The following is a 23,577-nucleotide window of genomic DNA, read 5'->3' as shown; positions in this document are numbered from 1 at the left end:
TGTTTTTTTTTCTTTTTTTTTAAATTCCAGAACATAGTGTTGCTCATGAGCTTTTCACTCCATTGCTGATTGGCTTCATTGTTGCAGCAGTCATCCTTTGCTTCATCCTGTTTGTTCTCGCTTACAAGTATATACAGGTAAGGCTTTATACTTCACACAATGCAGGGCAGAATGGCCAGTGAATCACTGGCAATGTTACAGTATTGGTTTTGTATTCTTGGTTATTCTTTGACCAATTTTGTAAGCAACAGTATGCTTCTTAAATCCTTAGGTTACTGTAGCAGAACATGACATAATTACTGATTTACGGCGCAACTGTACCAGAAAATATAACTGCTATTTGCAAAACGTGTTGAAACTTGTGCTAATTGTGCTAGGATGTCTAATATACTGTATAACTGTAATCATAAGAGCACAGTGTGGCCTCTTAAAGATAACAGGGAACTAGCAATATTAATGGCCACTTAAATGAGAAGAGCTTCTCATTGTATGGAAATTTATGGACCCGAACCAGACATGTAAATTTAGTCATGTGTTACCAAGTTATCTAACTGTGGTTCTTAAGCAAAAACACTCTGTTTTGCTTCATGAGGGATGCCCTGGGGGTAATTAGATCACTTTATGAGCTGTTACCCATAATCTTTTACAGTATGTGTCATGCATAGCAGCCTTCACACTAGGAGTTCAACAACAATAACAACACATGCACGCACACACACACACACACACACACACACACACACACACACACACACACACACACACACACACACACACCATAAACAAATTTGCACTATGGATCAGCCTTCAGAGCAGTTTTTAGGGTCTGTTGTTCTACTAGAATTATTATATGTAAAAGCACATTTGCAAAGATTGTCAGCTTACCATAAATGTACTTAATCAGCCATCACAAATTTAGCTTCTGGAACCATAAGGCTAATGGAAGTAACATATTACATGTAGATAAGCATATTTATATAGATATAATAGATAGTATAGATTTATAGATACACAGTACCTTGACACAACAGTATATCAGTTGATTCCCATTTTAATCACATTATTATCTCGTGTCTCCATGTGAGAAAGCACAATAACCTGTTGCGCTACAGGAAAAAGCAGAAGTGCGGTGTTTTATTGCTGTAATAATGGGCTGATATGTCAACGTGTATGTCTTGTTTGCTATAATCTGGTTCTCAGTCTGTCCCTTTGCTACAATCCATATGTACATCTTTCAGAAACCAAAATACCAGATTCAGTGGAAAGTCATTGAGGGAATCCATGGCAACAACTACGTTTATATTGACCCTACCCAGCTTCCGTACGACCACCAGTGGGAGTTTCCACGGGACAGGCTGCGATTCGGTCAGTTGGGTTTCTGTTTACTTTCTCCATCACTGGCGCCTCAGTCAATAGCACTCTTTGTGGTTCCTACTTCCTTCTCCTCTCTCTCTCTCTCTCTCTCTCTCTCTTCCTCCTAGAGTGTTCGTCAACATGTTTTTTTAGTAGGCTGTACTTTATTTGTGTTTTATGGAAGTATGGTATCATTCCAAACCTACCAAAAACACACTACCTGTGCTAAAATGGAAGGTAATAGTTAGCAAGTTCCCCATTTTATATCAGATCAAAAGTCATCATCCTATAACTGTTCCCATGAGAGACTTTTAAATGAAATGCATGTTTCTCTGTGATGTGTTTAAGGGTGAGCCTTTGCTACAACAGATCTATATCACTCGATTTGTTATTCTACATCCACAGGCAAAACTCTTGGCTCAGGAGCATTTGGGAAGGTGGTGGAGGCGACAGCTTATGGCATGTCCAAGGCGGATACGGTGATGACTGTAGCAGTCAAAATGCTAAAACGTAAGTAGAGTTGTAGAAACCTGTGGTGTTTAATGAATGACAAGTCATGTTGATACAGAGTGACAACTGTAGGCATGAGAGGGTGTGCTTGAACATCTCACTCAGAAACACCCTATCACTGATATCCAACAGTCACTCTGGTAAATCAAACTGTGGGAAAACTGACTCTTTCACTTGATGAATTTAACAGGCTTCAGTTCCAAGAACCCAAGATCAATACTCCTCCCATAGATCAGGTTATATTACCACTAAGACAAGACTAAGTGTTAGAGGATATAACCTACATACCCTTATATCAGTAACATAATCCGTATGTACTTTTTGTTAAGTGTCAGGTTTAGGAAGCAGAGTTCATGAAAGCTATAAAATAATCCTAACACTTTTTACATTCTATATAAGGATTTTAAGTCACTTAGAATAAATGAATTCATGAATAAAGCATTTTATTTTTGTGTTTACCCTCAGAGTTTAGGATTCAGGTGTGGCTTTTGTATGCCTGTTCCACTGTTTTCATATTCATTTGTCTGTCATTTGATGTTGTGCCACAGCGAGCGCTCACACCACTGAGAAAGAGGCTCTGATGTCAGAACTGAAGGTGCTAAGTTACCTTGGCAACCACATAAACATCGTCAACTTACTGGGTGCCTGCACTGTTGGAGGTGAGAGAGAGAGAGAGAGAGAGAGAGAGAGAGAGAGAGAGAAAACATGAGACCTTGCCCTTCATTTGTAAATTACACAAGCGCAAAAACACACAAACCTATTTTAGAGATTTACTACTCGCGCATACACTGCAGCAAAATATTTTATTGTCATTAAAATTGTTAGTCTTAACAATGTTTAGTTAAAATGTGTTCACTTTTCAGTCTGTATAATGATACAGTATTCTGTAATACTCCCAAACTTGGTAAATGATTTCTTTTTATTTATTATTCCATTGATTGTCATGGGTTGTCATTAAAGCAGGCCAAACTGAATTGAATGAAACAGAATTCGTTTGAACTGATCTGAATTAAGAGAAATGGGCGAATAAAAAGATTAGGTAATGCAGTTAGCAACAAGGTGTGAGGGGGTGAAGAGATAAAACAACAAGCCCTCAAGTAAAAAACAATTTGTGTGTGTGTGTGAGAGAGAGAGAGAGAGAGAGAGAGAGAGAGAGAGAGAGACTGATTTGATTGCTGTTGGGCCTTTCCCCAGGTCCAACTCTGGTGATAACTGAGTACTGCTGTTTTGGTGACCTGCTGAACTTCCTACGCCGAAAGCGTGACTACTTCTGCTGCTCCAGAGTGGGAGAAGACTCTTACTATAGAAACGTCTTGTTATATCCAGATTTAGGGTGAGACATGTTTACACTGTATATCTGCCTTTCTGCCTTTTCTTGGATTGCAATTAATTTGTAAAAAGACCACTAATGATGTCTGCTGACATGATGCGATTATCGCTTGCAGTGAAGGTAGAAACGGCTATATGACTATGAGGTCTTTGGCTTTGGGAGTTCAGTCCACTGAGAAACGTTCTCTACCTAAAGGTATGGTACAGTGGAGAAGAACCGCACCTCTTCTGTTCTATTCTCTTTTCCTGAGAAATATCTCATGCAGTGTATAATATGTTTCTCTCTTTTTCTCCCTAACTCCCTTATTTCTTTTTCTCTTTTAGGTTCTGGCTCTTACACTGACTGTGATGTGTTCAGTGAAGTTCTGCAAGAGGACGGTTTGGCTCTGGACACTGAAGACCTCCTCAGCTTCTCTTATCAAGTCGCTAAGGGCATGGACTTCCTGGCATCTAAAAATGTAGGAACTCTTTAATTGGTCACTTTTTCTATCTTCGCTGAAATAACTTTGTTGGAGGTTATGTTTTTGCCTCCATTTGTTTGCTCTGCCAAATGTAACTCAAAAAGTAGTGAATGGATTTGGATGAAATTTTGAGGAAAGGTGAGCCATGAGCCAAGGAACAATTGATTAGGTTCTGATGCAAATCCAGATATGTATGCAGATCCAGGATTTTTTTTTTTTGTCTTTTCCCAAAGTAACTCAAAAAGTAGTGAACGGCACTTGATGTAATTTTGTGTACAGCTTTAGTATTATCGTAGGTTAAAGTAATTTGATTTTGAGGTTGATGATATGTGGCTTTGTGGAGGTATACACTCTACCAAGTGCTCTTCTAGTTTTCTACCTGTTTCTGTCATGACCCCTCCAATAGTAGCAACACAATACCTTAGGCTCTCCTGTATGAAGCTCAGGGATCACTTTTTCTATTCACAGTGTCCAGTCATGGTTCAGATTACCAATGATAGCACTCACATGTCCACAAGCATGTGTGCACATCCTTACCAGTACAAGTGTCTCAAAGCACATACACACAGACACATTTCTCAGCTTGGTTATCAGGTTGACCAAATAGGTGTGTTGCATTGCCTAATCCACAGAACAGACATTGTGAAAACTACTGACTGAATAATGTTTACTGAAGTAAGACCTTGCACATTCAAATGCCCTTTAAGAATATTTTTATGGCAAACAAATCAGCTAGGGCGGCACGGTGGTGTAGTGGTTAGCGCTGTCGCCTCACAGCAAGAAGGTCCTGGGTTCGAGCCCCGGGGCCGGCGAGGGCCTTTCTGTGTGGAGTTTGCATGTTCTCCCCGTGTCCACGTGGGTTTCCTCCGGGTGCTCCGGTTTCCCCCACAGTCCAAAGACATGCAGGTAACTGGTGACTCTAAATTGAGCGTAGGTGTGAATGTGAGTGTGAATGGTTGTCTGTGTCTATGTGTCAGCCCTGTGATGACCTGGCGACTTGTCCAGGGTGTACCCCGCCTTTCGCCCGTAGTCAGCTGGGATAGGCTCCAGCTTGCCTGCGACCCTGTAGAAGGATAAAGCGGCTAGAGATAATGAGATGAGATGAGACAAATCAGCTATTGCTGGAGAAACTACAACTCGTTAGATAAGCGCATCAACATATTACAGAGCACCAAGGTTTCAGCATGTTAAATGTTTTGACTTGGGCTCTTCAGAGAATTTTGTAAGAATTTTAACCTCTAAATGGTGGCCCTTTGAGAACAGCCTGCTGTTTTTGCTGGAAAACATTTTCAGAGTGCATTCGTACTGAAGTTATCACTTGGTTAGCATTTAAGTGTTTGAGCAATTGCAGTTGGAGGTATTCAGGTCCTACATGTGCTCTCAGTACTGTAAAGGCCAATTTATGCTGACAACCCAGTCCTCGCAGACGGCGTCGCAGATAGCATCTGCGTAGCCCCCCCACCTTCGCAGACGCTCTGCGCGCACCTCCCAAAAATTGTGACCACCACAGAAGCCTCGCAGACAGCGTCGCAGACAAGAGGGCTCTGATTGGTCCACTCTACATCCGCTGTACACGCACTTCCGCTTCCCTACTTTCCCGGTTTGGTTTGTTTTCACGACCGCCATTTTTAAAAACACGAGCGAAGATGGAGCAGCACGAAGAGCGGTTGATCGAGGAAGTACGTACAGCCATAGACATAGGATGTCTATGCGTACATCTATACGACTCCTGTTCTAGTCATTATAAGTAACCGGAGGATAAACACTCCACTAACCACACCCACCAAGTACTCCTAGCGATTTTACGACTTCGCGCCCCCTTGCGTTGTGGCCGTGAATAACATCGCGCACGCCTATTACTCCCCGCTCAACGATAAATTACAACTGTCTGCGAAAACTATCTGCGAAAGCCTTGTCGCAAGAGCATGCAGAGGCCTTAAAGGATATGGGACATGGATTTTTACCTGGGCATAATTATGTATAAAGGACATAAGAAATGCCATCTAAATCACTGCAGGGCGTCAAAAATGTGAAAATCATCACATTATTCAAGTTTTTTTATACATCAGCGTAAAACAAGGATTCGTTAATGAGCTAGGTGGTCACGTGACCCGTGACGTCACAAAAACTTTCCAAGTAGCCAGCGCTTGGGAATCTAATGTAAACAGGTTACCGAAATGGACACCATCGACAGTGATATTCCCGATGTTTCACAGAGATGTGAAGTTAGACCCTATCAATTCGAACCAATAGCTGGAAATTCACATGAACATAGATCTTGTCTTTACTCTGACGGGTCAGATGATTCTGAGAGTGAGAGTTCATTCAGCCCTCATGAAACTGAAAGCGGTCGGCTGGATAACACTTCCTGGTAAGTTAAAAACAATTCTGCTCAAAGGCTAATGATCTGTTGAAAGAAGTATTATTTTTGTATCATACATTGAAAGTTCATCATAGATCTAGCTAAAGTCCGTTGCAAGCTAGGGTTTTTTTGCTGATATTTTTCGAGATTGATTGAGATACAATGCTTCCAGAGTCCGAGATGAAAACATTCAAAATGGCGAAACGAGTCAGAATTATGATAATCAATAATTGATATACGGGGCAGCACGGTGGTGTAGTGGTTAGCGCTGTCGCCTCACAGCAAGAAGGTCCTGGGTTCGAGCCCCGGGGCCGGCGAGGGCCTTTCTGTGTGGAGTTTGCATGTTCTCCCCGTGTCCGCGTGGGTTTCCTCCGGGTGCTCCGGTTTCCCCCACAGTCCAAAGACATGCAGGTTAGGTTAACTGGTGACTCTAAATTGACTGTAGGTGTAAATGTGAGTGTGAATGGTTGTCTGTGTCTATGTGTTCAGCCCTGTGATGACCTGGCGACTTGTCCAGGGTGTACCCCGCCTTTCGCCCGTAGTCAGCTGGGATAGGCTCCAGCTTGCCTGCGACCCTGTAGAAGGATAAAGCGGCTAGAGATAATGAGATGAGATGAATAATTGATATACCCAAAATTATAATACTAATCCTTACCTCGGCTTTCAGTCGCTTAGCGCAGAGGTCTTCAACAGGGGGGTCGCGAAATCGCACCGGATCACTCATATCAACAAAAATATTCCTGCCCTAGCCTCCGTGCAGGGATGCAAATAGCGCGCCTTTCGGCGGATGCCGCCTTTTTCACGGCTGAATCGCGCAGATCCGATTAAAAAAAAATAAATAGCGATGTTGGTTCATGGAGCATGAGGCATGAAGTGTAAGGATGAGAGAGAGGCGGTTTGGGTCGGGAAGCTGCGCGCATTTGTGCAGCCTGGCACAGGTGTGCGCGGCTTCCCGATTTGAACTGGTTTTTTTTTCTCATCCTTATGCTTCCTGTTTCATGTTTCATGAATTAATATCGCTCAGTACCTGAGTATTAATGTTGAAAGAATCCTCAGTGAAATGGTCTGAATACAGTTTGTGGGAAACAGTAGGTGCAAAGTTTTTTTCAACAGGTGTTCCGTAAAGTTGTCCTACCAAGCCTACTGCGCATGCGCGAAGCCTACTGCGCATGCGCAGGTGAGCCCACACTTTCCTCAGCTTCGGGTCCTTGGGGAATGTAAAAAAACTTACTCCAGGGCATTTCCCATTGGAATTATTGCAACTATAAGCAGCACAATACACCATGATGTCCAATGTATGATGTCCAATGTACTTTAAAGACTATAAAAACAATTTTCTTGTCATCCACTTCTCCATTCATCTACCCGCTTGTGCTGTGCCCGAAAGTTTTTGTGACGTATGATCACGTGACAGCGGCTCTTCCGGTTGCAAAAAATGCATATCGGAAGTCGAGCAGAAATGCCATATAATCATCACGAATATAACGATTTTGCTGAATTTAATAGATGATTTTGTATTTGTTGATGCAATTAATTCATATTTTTAATGGAAAGAAACTGATGTAGCGTGCTTTTATGTTTCATGTCCCATATCCTTTAAGTGATATCTGATACCTTATTTGCAAATCAATGGTGCATATTCAGAGTTGGCAACTTACCTGCAGTCTGTTTAAAATATGCATTGGTAGATATACTACAGGGGAAGTTATTCAGAACTGAGCTAAGATGGTGCTGATCTTTATTTTCTGGTTGATTGAAATCACCTGTCTAACTGCTGTTGAGGCTTGTAGTTGCTCTGTTTTTTTTCTGCTGTAGATCTTTTGGGACATCTAGGCATCCCAGTAGTCTTCTTAAAAAAATCTTTGAAGCCTATCTAAACTTAAAGAAATAAAATTGATGGTTGAAACATGCTGTCAGTTCCAATAAAACACAGTATAAAAGCAAGGAACCATTGCAAAGTTTACACGAATAGGATAGTGTACCGTTCTGTTTAAAAGCACCCTATTAGGCACCCTATTTTTTTAGTCAAAATGTTGTTCTAGATTTTTATTTTATGACTTCTACATTATTGACTCAGTACATAAACATTTTAGATTTCCAAACATTAGTTTTCCAACACAAAATTTCCTTATAAAACTTCACATTGTACCTGAGATGTCTATTTTTTTAAAGTAAAGGGTCGTCACCCCAAATATTGTCTTTGTTTTGTTTATTATCTACTGTTTACTGCTCTTCATAGCATACTTTTTAAATGAAAAAACATTAAATTTTGTTATTTTAAAGGGCATCTTTGCTCGACAGCATTTCTTTGCATATGCCAAAGACTTTTGCAAAGTACTGTACACATGTGAAGCAGGTAGTGTTCAACTACAGTATCAGTCTGGACACGCCTTCAAATTCAATGGTTTTATTTATATTAATTAAGTCCCTTCATGTCTTAAAGTAATGATGGATGTTGTTTCTCTTGACTTAGTTTAGCAGTTTTTATGTATGGATTGGAATAGTTGTGCAATAGGGCTTTTTACTGTCTTTTTATTATTTACTATTTAGTGTTTGATCTCAAACGCATTTAAGAAGGTAAGAAATTGCACTAATTAACTTTTGAAGAGGCACAGCTGTTAATTGAAAAGCATTCCAGGTGACTACCTCATGAAGCCTTATGAAATACCTTATGAAACGTATTTTGTTTTTGGGTTTTTTTAACACTTTTTTGTTTACCACATAATTCCATCCATATGTTATTTCATAGTTTTTATGTCTTCAGTATTGTTCTACAATGTAGAAAGTAGTCAAAATACAGAAAAACATGTGATGTCTGTGTACTGTACAGTGGTGCTTGAAAGTTTGTGAATCCTTTAGAATGTTCTATATCTCTGCATAAATATGACCTAAAACATCATCAGATTTTTCACACAAGTCCTAAAAGTAGATAAAGAAAACCTAGTTAAACAAATGACACAAAAATATTATACTTGGCCATTTAGTCATTGAGGAAAATTATCCAATATTACATATCTATGAATGGCAAAAGTATGTGAACCTTTGCTTTCAGTATCTGGTGTGACCCCCTTGCGTGGCAATAACTGCAACTAAACGTTTCTGGTAACTGTTGATCAGTCCTGCACACCGGCTTGGAGGAATTTTAGCCCATTCTTCCGTACAGAACAGCTTCAACTCTGGGATGTTGGTGGGTTTCCTCACATGAATTGCTCGCTTCAGGTTCTTCCACAACATTTTGATTGGATTAAGGTCAGGACTTTGACTTGGCCATTCCAAAACATTAACTTTATTCTTCTTTAACCATTCTTTGGTAGAATAACTTGTGTGCTTAGGGTCGTTGTCTTGCTGCATGACCCACCTTCTCTTGAGATTCAGTTCATGAACAGAGGTCCTGACATTTTCTTTTAGAATTCGCTGGTATAATTCAGAATTCATTGTTCCATCAATGAAGGCAAGCCATCCTGGCCCAGATGCAGCAAAACAGGCCCAAACAATGATACTACCACCACCATGTTTCACAGATGGGATAAGGTTCTTATGCTGGAATGCAGTGTTTTTCTTTCTCTAAACATAACGCTTCTCATTTAAACCAAAAAGTTATATTTTGGTCTCATCCGTCCACAAAACATTTTTCCAATAGCCTTCTGGCTTGTCCACGTGATCTTTAGCAAACTGCAGACGAGCAGCAATGTTCTTTTTGGAGAGCAGTGGCTTTCTCATTGATTTAGGCAACCTTGCCCATAGATGTTGACATTAATGTGTAAAAATTCTGCAGTGTGACTACTGATGTGTACATTTTTTAATATGGCAGATGTTATTTGCAACCCGGTGTCCATAGCCAATAATGCTATTTACACCTGGGCCCACATTAGATACTATAACCTTAACCCTGACCCTAACCCTAGACACGTAGCTTTCAACTTATGTCATGAAGTGACATGCAACCATGCATGCAACACAATATTTTACATTTTTTATGGAGCCGGGGAGTGAGGGGGCTTGGGTGTAAATAGCTGAATAGCCGTCATGTGCCTATTCTCACCCAGGTGCAAACAGACACTCCGTTTAGTATTACCTCTTCACTATGAGGACTTTACTCAAAGCTGTATCCAGAACGTTGTGTCAGTTATATTAATCATTGTTTAACTGTCTGGGTTGAGGTTGTTTTTCAGGAAATACATGCAAATCTCTGTTGCTTAGCCGTTTACTTAGGCATATTTTGTTAACCATTCGAACTATCTGTAAGAACTAAAAGTGAATGTGTTTGAGCTTTCAAGCTAGAGGATGGACAAATATTTGTTTGAGATCATTTACAAAGTCAACAGTCTCATAAACAGACCACATAGCAGTTCTGTGCAAATGAGAATGCACACACACTATTTATAGGATTTAAAACCTCAATTGGAACATGTGCATGTGTGTGTGTGTGTGTGTGTGTGTGTGTGTGTGTGTTCAGTGTATTCACAGAGACCTGGCAGCCAGAAACATCCTCCTCACTCAAGGTAGAGTGGCCAAGATCTGTGACTTTGGACTTGCCCGTGATATCACTACTGACTCCAACTATGTGGTTAAGGGAAATGTAAGTTGTGCTCCAGAAATAGAAAATTATGATTCATCCCTCTTTATTTTGTATGTAAATGCCTAGTTTAAAAAAAATAATAATAAAAATCATTCATGAATGAAAGGGGTAGGAGTAAAATCTTAAATAAACAAGAATGTGAATGTTAACACTTAGAAGTCTTTGAACTTATAAACTATTAGATTTTAACTCTACCAACTTTGTTCAAGGAGGTTATGTTTTCGCCTCCATTTGTTTGTTTATTTGTTTGTTCCCAACATAACTTAAAAAGTAGTGAACAGGCTTTGATGAAATTCTGAGGAAAGGTGGGCCAGGAGCCAAGGAATAATTAATTAGATTCTGATATAAATCCAAATATGTGGCTTGATGGAGGTACAGTATGCACTTGACTGAGTGTCTTTTTAGTTCAGTTAACATAACTACCATACCACGAAGCTATGCTATAGTCTGATGAATATCTGAACTTGGTTCTGGGTATTGAGTTATATTTTAGCATGCACAATTAAATATAAAACTGACCCTAAAATAACACAGACAGGAGACTAGACATCCTTTGCAAGTCAAAACTTTACTTGTGAATCAACTAGGGAAATAACCCCATTCTAACAGATCAATCTTATGCAGGCCCGTCTGCCAGTGAAGTGGATGTCTCCCGAGAGTATCTTTGAGTGTGTGTACACGTTCGAAAGTGATGTCTGGTCTTACGGCATCTTGCTGTGGGAGATCTTCTCTCTAGGTACACTTCAGTCATTTCAATTCAGATGTGAATTAACAGACAGGAATTTACGAATGTTACATAATTTATTAATGCAAATGCTAAGTTTTAGTGACCACTGGAGAGAGTGATGAGTTTAGAAATGTGATCTATTAAGAATATGCATTCAAATAAACACATGCAGGGTGGCACGGTGGTGTAGTGGTTAGCACTCTCGCCTCACAGCAAGAAGGTTCTGGGTTCAAGCCCAGTGGCTGACAGGGGCCTTTCTGTGTGGAGTTTGCATGTTCTCCCCGTGTCTGTGTGGGTTTCCTCCAGGTGCTCCGGTTTCCCCCAAAGACATGCAGGTTAGGCTCTAAATTGACTGTAGGTGTGAATGGTTGCTTGTCTCTATGTGTCAGCCCTGCATTGACCTGGTGACTTGTCCAGGGTGTACCCTGCCTCTTGCCCATAGTCAGCTGAGATAGACTCCAGCTTGCCTGCAACCGTACACAGGATAAGTGGTTACAGATGATGGATGGATAAACACATGCAACCATGTCTAATTAACTCAGCCTGACCAAGCAACACATACTCCATGTATTTGAGGAACTGTGCGTTAATTATCTTTAGCTTGATAGTGTTTGAGAGAGACTGCAATGAATGTCTGTCACTCTGGATAATGGCATCTGCCACATGCTGTAAATGCATCTCATCTCATTATCTCTAGCCGCTTTATCCTTCTACAGGGTCGCAGGCAAGCTGGAGCCTATCCCAGCTGACTACGGGCGAAAGGCGGGGTACACCCTGGACAAGTCGCCAGGTCATCACAGGGCTGACACATAGACACAGACAACCATTCACACTCACATTCACACCTACGGTCAATTTAGAGTCACCAGTTAACCTAACCTGCATGTCTTTGGACTGTGGGGGAAACCGGAGTACCCAGAGGAAACCCACGCGGACACGGGGAGAACATGCAAACTCCGCACAGAAAGGCCCTCGCCGGCCCTGGGGCTCGAACCCAGGACCTTCTTGCTGTGAGGCGACAGCGCTAACCACTACACCACCGTGCCGCCGCTGTAAATGCATATGGTTCTGAATTCAATACAAAAGTGATCGCAGAATCAAAGATAGTATAACAGAGAAGAATGACTTACATTCCAGCAGCTGAAAAGGCCAAAAAGAACAGGGTAGCTCCTTTTGGCTTGGGGATGCAAATCGTGAGTAGTTTAGTGGTTAGCACTGTTGCCTCACAGCAAGAAGGTTGTGGGTTCAAACTTCGTGGTCAATGTGGGCCTTTCTGTGTGGAGTTTGCATGCTCTCCTTATGCCTGTGTGGGTTTCCTCTGGGTGCTCTAGTTTCCTCTCACAGTCCAAATACTGTAGATTAGAAAGATTAGACCAACTGGCTATAAGATAAGAAGACCTTTATTATCCCACAATAGGGAAATTTCCTGTTTGCAGCAGCACAGTGGATAGCAGAAGAGGACATATCAAGCCATACAAGTAAAAAAATATATATATATGTTAAAAAAATGTGGTATGGATAATGGATGGATACTAATTGCTTTGTGACTAAACAGAAATCAGTAGATGTTTGAAAGCTCTTTTGGAGCCATGAATCAATAGCCATGCTTGTGTTGAAAGTAATATCAAGGGGCTTTGTTGTTGTTGTTGTTGTTGTTGTTGTTGTTGTTTATCATGATATATTTTGGTTTGTTTCTTTTTCTTTCTGGGCAGTAAAAAGTAATTCAGTAATTACCATCAACCTTGATGAATCTGAATGGATCTCCATCCAATATCTATGTATATACACTCACCGGCCACTTTAATAGAATCTTGATTCTAAGATTCCTGTTCTTGGCTGCAGGAGTGGAACCCAATGTGGTCTTCTGTTGTTTCATGCTGAGATGCTTTTCTGCTCACCACAGTAGTAAAGAGTGATTATATGAGTTACTATATCCTTCCTGGCGGCTCAAACCAATCTGGTCATTTTCCTCTGACCTTTCTTATCAACAAGGCATTTCCACCCATAGAACTGTCGCTCACTCAATGTCTTTTTGTTGTTGTTGTTTTGTTTTGTTTTTCACACCATTCTGTGCAGAGGTGGACAAAGTACCCAACTTCATTACTTAAGTCAAAGTACAGATCCCACTGGTCAAATGTTACTCAGATACAAGTGAAAGTTGTCCAGTCAAATTTTTACTTAAGTCAAAGTACTGAAGTACTTGCTTTTAAAAATACTTGAGTATTAAAAGTACATTTTCTGTCAATGCATTGTTGTATTATTGCCATAATGCTTGCAAAACCTAATGCCGTTACCAAAGACAGAAATGTGAATTTGCAAAATGAACACATGCTGTGCCATCATGGTGGTTTAACATTAAGCTACCTATGCCGCTTTTCCACTACAAACGCGGCTGAGCCGTGCCGTGCCGAGTCGAGCTGAGTCGAGCTGAGCGGGGCTGTTGGAGTTGCATTTCGACTACAACCGCGCTGAACCGTGCTGGCTGGAAGTGGGTGGACACATTGAGTGGAGTTAGCGAAAGTGGGTGGACGTCACGTGATGTCGTTAAGCAGCGCAAACAGTGACATCAGTGACAGTGGCGGAACAAGTCAGAGCTGGGCCGGGGGCGGGGCAAATGACCGGGCCCTTTATTAAAGCTTATCATAACATCATTTTAGGCTACAAAATGTCCGCAACTGCGGTGTTTACCAATTTCAACACTACCGGGTGCAACTATGTTATTTAGTACATCAAGTCCTTCAAACGAACATGTAACTCAGAAACAAAAAACATTAGGATACTGTACGTGGCTCATAATAAAACATCAATAGCCTATACTGCGCACATTATTTGAAGGGCATACGAATGAGCGCTCAGAGGTTGCAGCGGTGACAGGAAGAGTCAGAAATAAAAGGAGGGCGGTGCAAACCTCACTGAATGCACTGTGTTTACCAATTTCAACAGTACGGGGTGCAACTATGTTATTTTGTACATTAAGTCCTTCAAACGAACATGTAACTCAGAAACAAAAAAACATTAGGTGACATACTGTACATGGCTCATAATAAAACATCAGTAGCCTACTGCGCGCATTATTTGAAGGGCATACGGCGAGCCTTGCGCTCCGCGAACTCGTCCACGATGCTCTGTATGTCACTGATTCAGTGAGCTTTTAAGCGGTAGTAAACAATAAACATGGAGGACATGGAGTCATTAGTGTTGCTGGTCTTGGTGCTGTGGCTTGTTGTCACCGACAACGCGGACAGATACTGGCAAGAGCGTATAGATGAGGCGAGGCGCATAAGGCTTCAGAAATTCTCGTAATTCATAATTATTCTCCTTCCGGGTTTGCGGTGTTTACAGATCCCAGCGCGCTCGCGGGGCGTGTGTGGGCATGTGAGGACACGCCTCCTCACCAATCAGTGCACAGGGGAGTGTCTGCTCACGCCCCCAACCTCAGTCGGCACGGTTTGGCTCGCTTCAGCCCCACTCCAAAACGGTGCGAGTTTTAGGGGCTAAGCAGGGCTGAAACGAGCTGAGTCGTGCCGGTTTTTGGTAGTCGAAACGCGAGCCGTGTCGGGCTGAAGTGAGCTGAAGCGAGCTGAAGTGAGCTGAAAAAGGGTAGTGGAAAAGGGCCATTAGTCAGTGAAGCGCCACCCGACATGCTAGCAAACTCTTTTCAAATTCAAAATCATATTAGGTATCTAATGCTACTAGAAAAAAATATTTCTACATTCTGTTTATTTGGCAAGCTTATGCTAAAATATATTTCTGAAAGGACTTCAGACAAGTTAACGTTATTCATGTTAGTGTAACTCCGTTTTTACATGCTAACTAACAGTGTCCAAGTTAACTAGCTATGTGTTAACGTTAGTCGTGGACAAAGCTACGGCAACCTGGCAGGCAAATCCATAGAAAGTCATTTGACTAACCAGACTGCATAGCTATTGCAACATTATCGCTAGTTCTAAAAGCACAGACAACTTCATTACAAGCTTTCTCTTGGAATAAAACGTTTACATACCTCAGTATGCTTCCGCAGTGTAGGCTGTGATGTGGTTTGTTTTCGGCAAACAAAGCAAACATTTAAAACAAAATGAATCTTTAATTCTTTCAGAAAACTGAAACATGGGTTCTAGGTATGGCCATGGGTGTGTACATTCCCCAGAAGTACCACCTCCTTCCATTCTGCCATCAACTGATCATGTTAAATAATGCTGCTGAGAAATCACTGAACTTGATTTTATGTAGTTTGTGGACCTGATGTGATCCTAGTGATTACTGACAGGCTGTCTCAGTGTCACCTGCAAAAAAAAACAATCACGTTTTAGAAAAGAAAATAAATAAACATCCACTTTCAAAGCTGCTTCATAGTAAAGAGCAATGAGGACCTTGACAGAAATGTACTGGAGTGAAAAGTACGATATTTGTCTCTCAAATGTCGTGAAGTTAAAGTCATAAGTTTCCAAAAAAAATAATACTCAAGTAAAGTACAGATACTCAAAAAGTGTACTTAAGTACAGTACTCAAGTATATGTACTTTGTTACTGTCCACCTCTGATTCTGTGTAAACTCTAGCGACTGTTGTGTGTGAAAACCCCTGGAGATCAGCAGTTTCTGAAATACACAAATCATTCCATCTGGCACCAACACCCATGTCACAGTGAAAGTCACAAAGATCACAATTTTTCCCATTCTGATATTTGAAGTGAACATTAACTGAAGCTCTTGATTTGTCTCTGCATGATTTTATGCATTGTGCTGCTGTCAAGGGATTGTCTGATTAGATAACTGCATAAAACAGCAGGTGGATGGGTGTTCCTAATAAAGTGGCTGGTGAGTGTATATTTTTGTAAGAAAACTCCCTTGAATGTCTATGCAGTGAGGGAAAATTGTAAAACTGTAGTGATCACTCACATCACTAAATTAGGTTTTTAACAGCTACTATGCTTTTTTATTATTTATTTATTTATTTATTTATTATTTATTTATTTTTTATTTATTTATTTATTTTTAGGTTTCAATTTTTTCAGTGTTCAAAATGTTATTAGAAGTCATAGCAGTTTGGAACTGGAACAGAACTTAATTATGTACTATTGCTTGAAATATTCAGGAAGCAGTCCTTACCCAGGTATACCTGTAGACTCCAAATTCTACAAGATGATCAAGGAGGGATACCGAATGGATTCACCTGAGTTTGCTCCAACTGAAATGTAAGTGTGTGGATGTGGAAGTGTGTTAATTTGTTTTCCTGTAAGGGTATTTTCATTGTACCGTAAGTCATATTGAAACAAATCTTTACTCTGGAATGGCAAGATGAAATGATGGTATGTGTTAAGTAAAGATTAAAACCCAACTGGTCATAGAGGGTGGACACCCTTGGAGCAGATAGGATTAAGGGCCTTGTTCAAGGGCCCAATAAGTGGCAGTGTTGGGGCTTGAGCCCCTGAACTTCTGCTTAGTAAACTAGAGCCTTAACTGTTGAACCACTATGATGAATAATCAACATTTAGTTGTTGTTGTGCTGCCTGATGCAAATCAGCGTTACTGTTAGTATAAATTTTTCATTCCTCTTATATTACAGCATATAATATACATGTTATGTTCAGAATACAGTATATGCCTTTTTTTTTAGGTATGAAATCATGCAGTCATGTTGGGATGCAGACCCCTCCAGGAGACCATCATTTGGCAAGATAGTGGAGAAGGTTGAAAATCAAATCTCAGACAGCACTAAACATGTATGGCATTTATGTCCACACAGATCTTTAGTATTCAATTGCCTTTTGCCAACTTGCCTAAAGCAAATGTTTCCCATCTTCTTCCCTTCTGTCTAGATCTATCTGAACTTCAGCTCTAGATTGCCTGTCGTCACAAGTCCCCGTGAGGAGCCTTTTTCTCACTCTTCACACCGTAATTCAGGAAGTGGTCACAGCACTCCTACTCTGCCTTTACTGTCCAGTGATGATGTTTTTTTGGAGGAAGCAGATCCCAGGCAGCCACGTGCATAAAAAAAAACCCTCCACCAAAATGCTAGTAAGACTGTAAGCCTTTCAGACAAACCCAGGCTGAGTGAAATAAGTGAAACCTGGATCAGTCTTTAGGGCAGAAGGAAAGTCACATCATCTTCTCACTCTCTTCCTCTTATTGATGTACTTAGGGGAATGATATACAGAGTAATTTCACTCTTTCCCCATTGGTTCAGGATCATGTGATGTGGGATGATGGGACATGGAAGTTTTAGAGAGAATTCTAATATTTCTTTGATATTCTAGTAGGGTCAATAAATACATTGACACCTTCACTTCTGCTCAACAGGCCTAACCTTGTCCTTTAGTGGTACGACTTTTAACTCTGCATAGGTACTGGGGAACAAAGTTTATTATATATAAGGCTCTATATGTGAGATTATAGTGCATACACATTTAAAACAAGATTGCAGTGTTTAAAACTTTATATTTTCATGACCATCTGCATGAGTGGTTAATGTGGCATAGAGCAGTGCAAATCAAAAATGCAGAGACTTGAATACAAATGCGTACGCCCTTTTTTTTTTTTTTTTTTTGAATGCCAATAATCCAAAATCCAGTCATTAGAACTAGGACATTGCTTGGACATGGCTTGAACTAGGAACTAGGGCTTGAACTAGAACTAGGACATGGCTTAAAGACAATGGTCTTCAACCCTGCATCTGTGATGAAAGGGGGCAATAGGGGCAGTAATGCACATGCATTTTTCCACCAGAATGAACCCACAATGGGTTTATTACCGTTGATAGAATCAGCTTGCACCCAACCAAATGTACCAGCTTTAACCAGCAATTTATGCTTGCGCTGACAAACAAATAGAGCCTCATGCCTTTGTCCTTGAGTTACAGGTCAATGCAAATGGCTAGAAAAGCACTTTTTAAAGAAATATATGATCAGTCACTACTTTGGATGTAGATGCTCTTTCTTAGCAGTATATACAGTACATATATGTCCTGGAATCTTCCTTTTTGAAAGCACATATTGGTATTGTGTTTGGTATGATGGGTTTAGACAGCTTTATGACAGTTTAGTTGAGATACACTGCCTCAGTATTATTCAGTTGAAGACTGAGTACAGTTTTGACACCATGCTTTGCTTATATTCAAATTACAGCTTAAAAATTAGTCAAATGCATGTTGTTTTTCTCTGGTCTCTACATTCCTGGTAGCTGCAATGAGTATAAGAACACAACAGCTACATACTGTATAGACACTTCTTTTTCTTAAGTAGTTTTTTAGTCATAGACATTTTTCTGCTTTTCCTGTTTTTACAATGTAAAGAAAATGCTTCTTATTGGATTTCTGATTTGTTGGGGGGGGGGGGGGGGGGGGGGGGGTTCCTCAATCATTTTTCAGGGAACCAAATTAAGTAGCATCTCAAAGTGTTAAAGAGCAAACAATGAGCTTTTGGGCTGAATAACATTTCAACTTTAAGATCAGTATTATGCTTGGTTTGTTATGTGAAGGATTTTGTCTTGTGCTGTGTGAAACTTTGAAAAACAAATTTGACAGTCCTTCAGGCTTCTCAAATGCAAAATAGTAGAGGTAAACTGGCATAGTTAAGCTGGTTAAAAAAAAGACTAGTTTTTAAAATATCAATTCACTTTCTACTCATCTACTTCTACTGTTGTCTCTACATAGACATGGCTGAATAGTATAAATTTTGTTAAGACAAAGTCTATTGTGTTTCATCAGTGAATTTCTCACATTTCACACGTACATTTGTCTGTGGTTTAGGTCCTGTTGCCTAGACTTAGGGTTAGTTGAAGAGCTCAGTAGCATTTGCATATTTTGGGAGGAACAGAGAAATGTTTCAAGAGACACCAGTTTTAACCTTATAAGATGCTGATATGGAGGCAAAGTAATATGTTATTGTAGATATGTACATTTTTACTGAAGCTTGTCTATATAAAGATGCTGTACTGTATCATTTCTGTTCACATGTATATAAAGAAGTCACCATTTTTTGTCATTACATACAGCATATGAACAATAAGTGTGCAGAGTATATTCACTCAAGCTTAGGACATTAGAGTTAGGCATCATTGTCGGCGAACACTATCACTTTCTATACAATACCAACTGTCGTGCCTCACAGCTAACACTTAGATTAGACTTCTGCTCTTTTGCCAATACGAAACTTGCTATTGAGGAAAGAGCCAATTGAAAGCTACTGCTCTTCAGAAATGGGTGCCAATGGGTGCACGGTCTCCGTAGGAACAGCCAATGGGAGACATCTAAGTGGATCCACCAGTGGAGGGGTAGCTGCTCTGAGGGAGAGCCAATGAGCACGTTTCATTCCTTGTTGACCTGCCAATTGGGAAAAGAGCAGCCCTGCATTAGAGATGGAGAGTTCATCAGAATCCTAAGACTATGAGCAACAGACTGAGTGATTCAGACCATGCCAGGTAGACCAAGTTGTAACATCAGTAGTTAGGCACTCGTCAGTAGCTGATTTCCCAGCTCCCTTTCTGTTCTTTGTGTCCAGCTGCTTCCTCCAGCGGAAGTGTCACTTCCAGGGCGTTTGAGTTGGGGAGATCCCAGCCGCTCTTTATCCCACCTCCACCGCTTCCCTCTCACTCTCTTCCTACACTGCAACATTGTTCTGAGGGGCATCTGTCTGCACTTGTGTGTGTGTGTGTGTGTGTGTGTGTGTGTGTGTGTGTGTGTGTGTGTGTGTGTGTGTGTGTTCGTTGTAGCATAATGCAGGTCATTTTGCTGGTAAGACACCAGAGTACTGATGAACTATCGTTTATATTGCTTGTCAGATACACTGTATACCATAAACTGCTGGTTTGTGGATATGATACCACTCATGTGCTTTTGCTTGCTCTGTAGTAATATGTGTAAAGGGTAATGTGGTACGTTCATGCTAATGCTGTAAACATTTAAGTGCAACTCTTTTTTGTGTGTGTGGTTTTCATACGATTTAATATTTACTTTGCATATCCATTGCATAAATGTTACTCTACTAGTCCCACCCATTGACATTAAGGTCTTTACATAACAGGTGACTTAATTCCTTAGAGCAGATGTGTAACTTCATTCACATTTGATACACCTAGGATACAGTATATCAAACATCTAATCACATGTAAACTGATGTAAAGCATTCTGTGCTAATATGACAATGCATGGATTATCTTAGTAGGTTTGTTGTCTGTTTTTGGACAAATTATTGGAGTTTTTTTTTCTCTCTTGTCCCTTGAAGAGAAAGTTTGTTCTATGCATTTCATCATTGTATATTTATTTTAAAGTTGTTGTTGTGTTGTTGTTGTTGTTGTTGTTGTTGTTTTCTCAAATCTCTTAAATGATTTATTGTGTAAGACCTGTCATGTGTGTCTGCCATGTCTTATTATTCACTGTAAATAAACAATTGAAAAATAACTGATTTAGCTTGGTATAGTCTTTTGTGGTCTTTGTATGAAGTTAACATAAAGTAAACAAGAACTTAATATCTTTGGCCTCAGTTATAATTATGGGGAAAATGAAAACACAAGATAAAACAAATATGTTAAAATAAACACAGATTGTTTCTTATAAAACAAGCATTCACATCTTCAATTCTCAACCTTTTCTCACTTTCCATTTCCCATAATACTAGAAGCCTTTATTTGTCACATATACTACACTATATAATGAAAAGTTTGTGGAGACCTGACTATCACAGCCATATGCAATTGTTGAATATCCCATTCCAGATGTAGTCCCCCCTCCACTCTTCTGTGAAGGCTTTCCACTAGATTTTGGAGTGTGGCTGTGGGGATTTGTGCTCATTCAGCAAGAAGAGCATTAGTGAGGTCAGGTACTGATGTTGGTTAGGAGGCCTGGGGTGCAATTGGTCTTCCAGGTCATAATAAAGTGGGGTTGAGGTCATGACTCTGTGCAGGATATTCGAGTTCTTCCACTCCAACCTTGGCACACCATGGTCCATAATAGACCTCACTTTGGGCACAGGTACATTGTCATACTGGAACAAGTTTGTGCCCTTTAGTTCCAGTGAAAGTAAATTGTAATGCTACAGAATAAAAAGACATTCTAGACAATTGTATGCTTGCAGCTTTGTGATAAATGTTTGTCCACATACTTTTGACCATATAGTGTACCTTACAATACAGTGCAGAGAATTGTACATTATTCTTTCCCCATATATCCCTTGTTAGGAAGTTGGGGTCAGAATCAGGTTAAGGGCCATTCTCAAGGGCCCAACAATGGTAGCTTGGTGGTGCTTGAACCTCCAAACTGCAACACAGAGCCTTAATCACTTAGCTATGGCTGTCCAAGAATAAGAAGTATAAAAAAGGCAATTCATTTTGTCAATAGACACCTACTCACCAGCAGGGCAAAATATGAGGATTCGAACAAGGAACACACTGGGAAAATGGGCATCAGAAAGACAGCATCATTCTTGGCTGTATATGGATGTCATAGTTAAAATGTTTTGTGATCGAAAGACATTTACTTGCCAGTTTGGCTCCAGTCAGTGTAAAGAAATGTTTGGCCATGACTGTCCATAGGTTTTGACAAGACCACAACTTGAGAAGGAAAGGGCAAGTGGATGACAACCTCTTGCAGCGGCCAGGTCAGCCAATGAGTTAATTTCTTGAGTTAACAGTTAACTGTCATCAAATATTTCACCACTTCTAATTGTAAGGTGTGGTGTCTAACACCTGCAAAACCCATAGTCATGAGGAACCAACTCACCTATGGTCAACTGGAAAAATGTTCAATAAAAACTGTTGTGCTCATTCCAATCCTTTGAGGATGAAACATTCCTCATAGAATTGCTGACTAACCAAATAGGTTTTGAGCCTAGATTTTAAGACTGTGTATGAGTGCTGAACATTCATTGGAAGGCTATTCTATAGCTGGGGACTTTGTAGGGCACAGCTCATTTCTCTCCTAAATGCTTGGAAGAGAAAACATGGGATCAGCAGTGAAAATCTGGCTAGCAAAGTTAGGATAGCTATAAGCAGCATTGTAAAATGCTAGTAGTGGAGGCATCAGGGAGCGTAGCAGTCTATGTAATACAGCAAACTCAACAGCAGACATAATTGCATAAGGTTAGGCATGTTTAGCCACAGGCTTGCTAGTCAGGAGACAATTGGCTCTAATATGGGGAAATACAGGGAAGCTCAAGACAAGCCAACTTCATAAGCTCAGTGGTGAAGAGTGTGGTATTGTGAGGGAGGGCCACTTTCTGATTAAGGTCAGAAAATCTCAGCACACCCAGAAAAACCACTCAGCAATGAATTGGCAGGTGAGTGTCATACTGAGCTAACTTGTAGACATTGTGGGAGGGAACTCAATTTAGCTAGTAGCCACAGAGTTCCACTGGCTCCAAAAGTATAAGAATATACTCAGAACAGCTTCAAGTGCTACAGTTTCCTCTAACTTGCTATAGGATTTACAGTGGTGCTTGAAAGTTTGTGAACCCTTTGGAATTGGCTATATTTCTGCACAAATATGACCTAAAACATCATCAGATTTTCACACAAGCCCTAAAAGTAGATAAAGAGAACCCAGTTAAACAAATGAGACAAAAATATTATACTTGGTCATTTATTCATTGAGGAAAATGATCCAATATTACATATCTGTGAGTGGCAAAAGTATGTGAACCTTTGCTTTCAGTATCTGGTGTGACCCCCTTGTGCAGCAATAACTGCAACTAAATGTTTCCGGTAACTGTTGATCAGTCCTGCACACCGGCTTGGAGGAATTTTAGCCCATTCCTCCATACAGAACAGCTTCAACTCTGGGATGTTGGTGGGTTTCCTCACATTAACTGCTCGCTTCAGGTCCTTCTACAACATTTCGATTGGATTAAGGTCAGGACTTTGACTTGGTCATTCTTATTAACTTTATTCTTCTTTAACCATTCTTTGGTAGAACAACTTGTGTGCTTAGGGTCATGGTCTTGCTGCATGACCCACCTTCTCTTGAGATTCAGTTCATGGACAGAGGTCCTGACATTTTCTTTTAGAATTTGCTGGTATAATTCAGAATTCATTGTTCCATCAATGATGGCAAGCCATCCTGGCCCAGATGCAGCAAAACAGGCCCAAACCATGATACTATCACCACCGTGTTTCATAGATGGGATAAGGTGCTGGAATGCAGTGTTTTCCTTTCTCCAAACATAACACTTCTCATTTAAACCAAAAAGTTATATTTTGGTCTCATCCATCCACAAAACATTTTTCCAGTAGCCTTCTGGCTTGTCCACATGATCTTTAGCAAACTGCA

The 23,577-nt window shown here is 40.4% G+C and overlaps 1 protein-coding gene and 1 long non-coding RNA gene across 7 annotated transcripts in view; both read left to right on the top strand.

Moving 5' to 3' along the window:
- Positions 1 to 17,604, top strand: part of kita (KIT proto-oncogene, receptor tyrosine kinase a) — a 51,470-nt gene extending 33,866 nt beyond the window's left edge. For 5 of the 6 annotated variants that reach the window (XM_060917387.1, XM_060917385.1, XM_060917384.1 and 2 more), the window contains 12 exons: positions 31 to 137; positions 1,239 to 1,365; positions 1,759 to 1,863; positions 2,412 to 2,522; positions 3,058 to 3,196; positions 3,309 to 3,388; positions 3,517 to 3,650; positions 10,472 to 10,594; positions 11,219 to 11,330; positions 16,414 to 16,513; positions 16,936 to 17,041; positions 17,138 to 17,604. In XM_060917387.1, the coding sequence (XP_060773370.1) occupies positions 31 to 137; positions 1,239 to 1,365; positions 1,759 to 1,863; positions 2,412 to 2,522; positions 3,058 to 3,196; positions 3,309 to 3,388; positions 3,517 to 3,650; positions 10,472 to 10,594; positions 11,219 to 11,330; positions 16,414 to 16,513; positions 16,936 to 17,041; positions 17,138 to 17,311 (1,418 nt within the window). In that variant the 3' untranslated portion in view covers positions 17,312 to 17,604. Of the gene's footprint in view, positions 1 to 30; positions 138 to 1,238; positions 1,366 to 1,758; positions 1,864 to 2,411; positions 2,523 to 3,057; positions 3,197 to 3,308; positions 3,389 to 3,516; positions 3,651 to 10,471; positions 10,595 to 11,218; positions 11,331 to 12,738; positions 13,906 to 16,413; positions 16,514 to 16,935; positions 17,042 to 17,137 lie in introns of those variants that run through there. The other variant, XM_060917388.1, reaches the window with a different exon arrangement.
- A 1,067-nt stretch (positions 17,605 to 18,671) lies between these two features.
- On the top strand, positions 18,672 to 20,715 carry LOC132882925 (uncharacterized). Its single transcript, XR_009654265.1, has 2 exons — positions 18,672 to 19,736; positions 19,817 to 20,715. It is a non-coding gene; the product is annotated as an uncharacterized LOC132882925 (long non-coding RNA).
- The last annotated feature ends 2,862 nt before the right edge of the window (positions 20,716 to 23,577 follow it).

This window comes from Neoarius graeffei, chromosome 3 (assembly GCF_027579695.1).
Source record: "Neoarius graeffei isolate fNeoGra1 chromosome 3, fNeoGra1.pri, whole genome shotgun sequence".
NCBI classification, from domain to species: Eukaryota; Metazoa; Chordata; class Actinopteri; order Siluriformes; family Ariidae; genus Neoarius; species Neoarius graeffei.
This window is presented reverse-complemented; position numbering and strand designations above follow the sequence as displayed.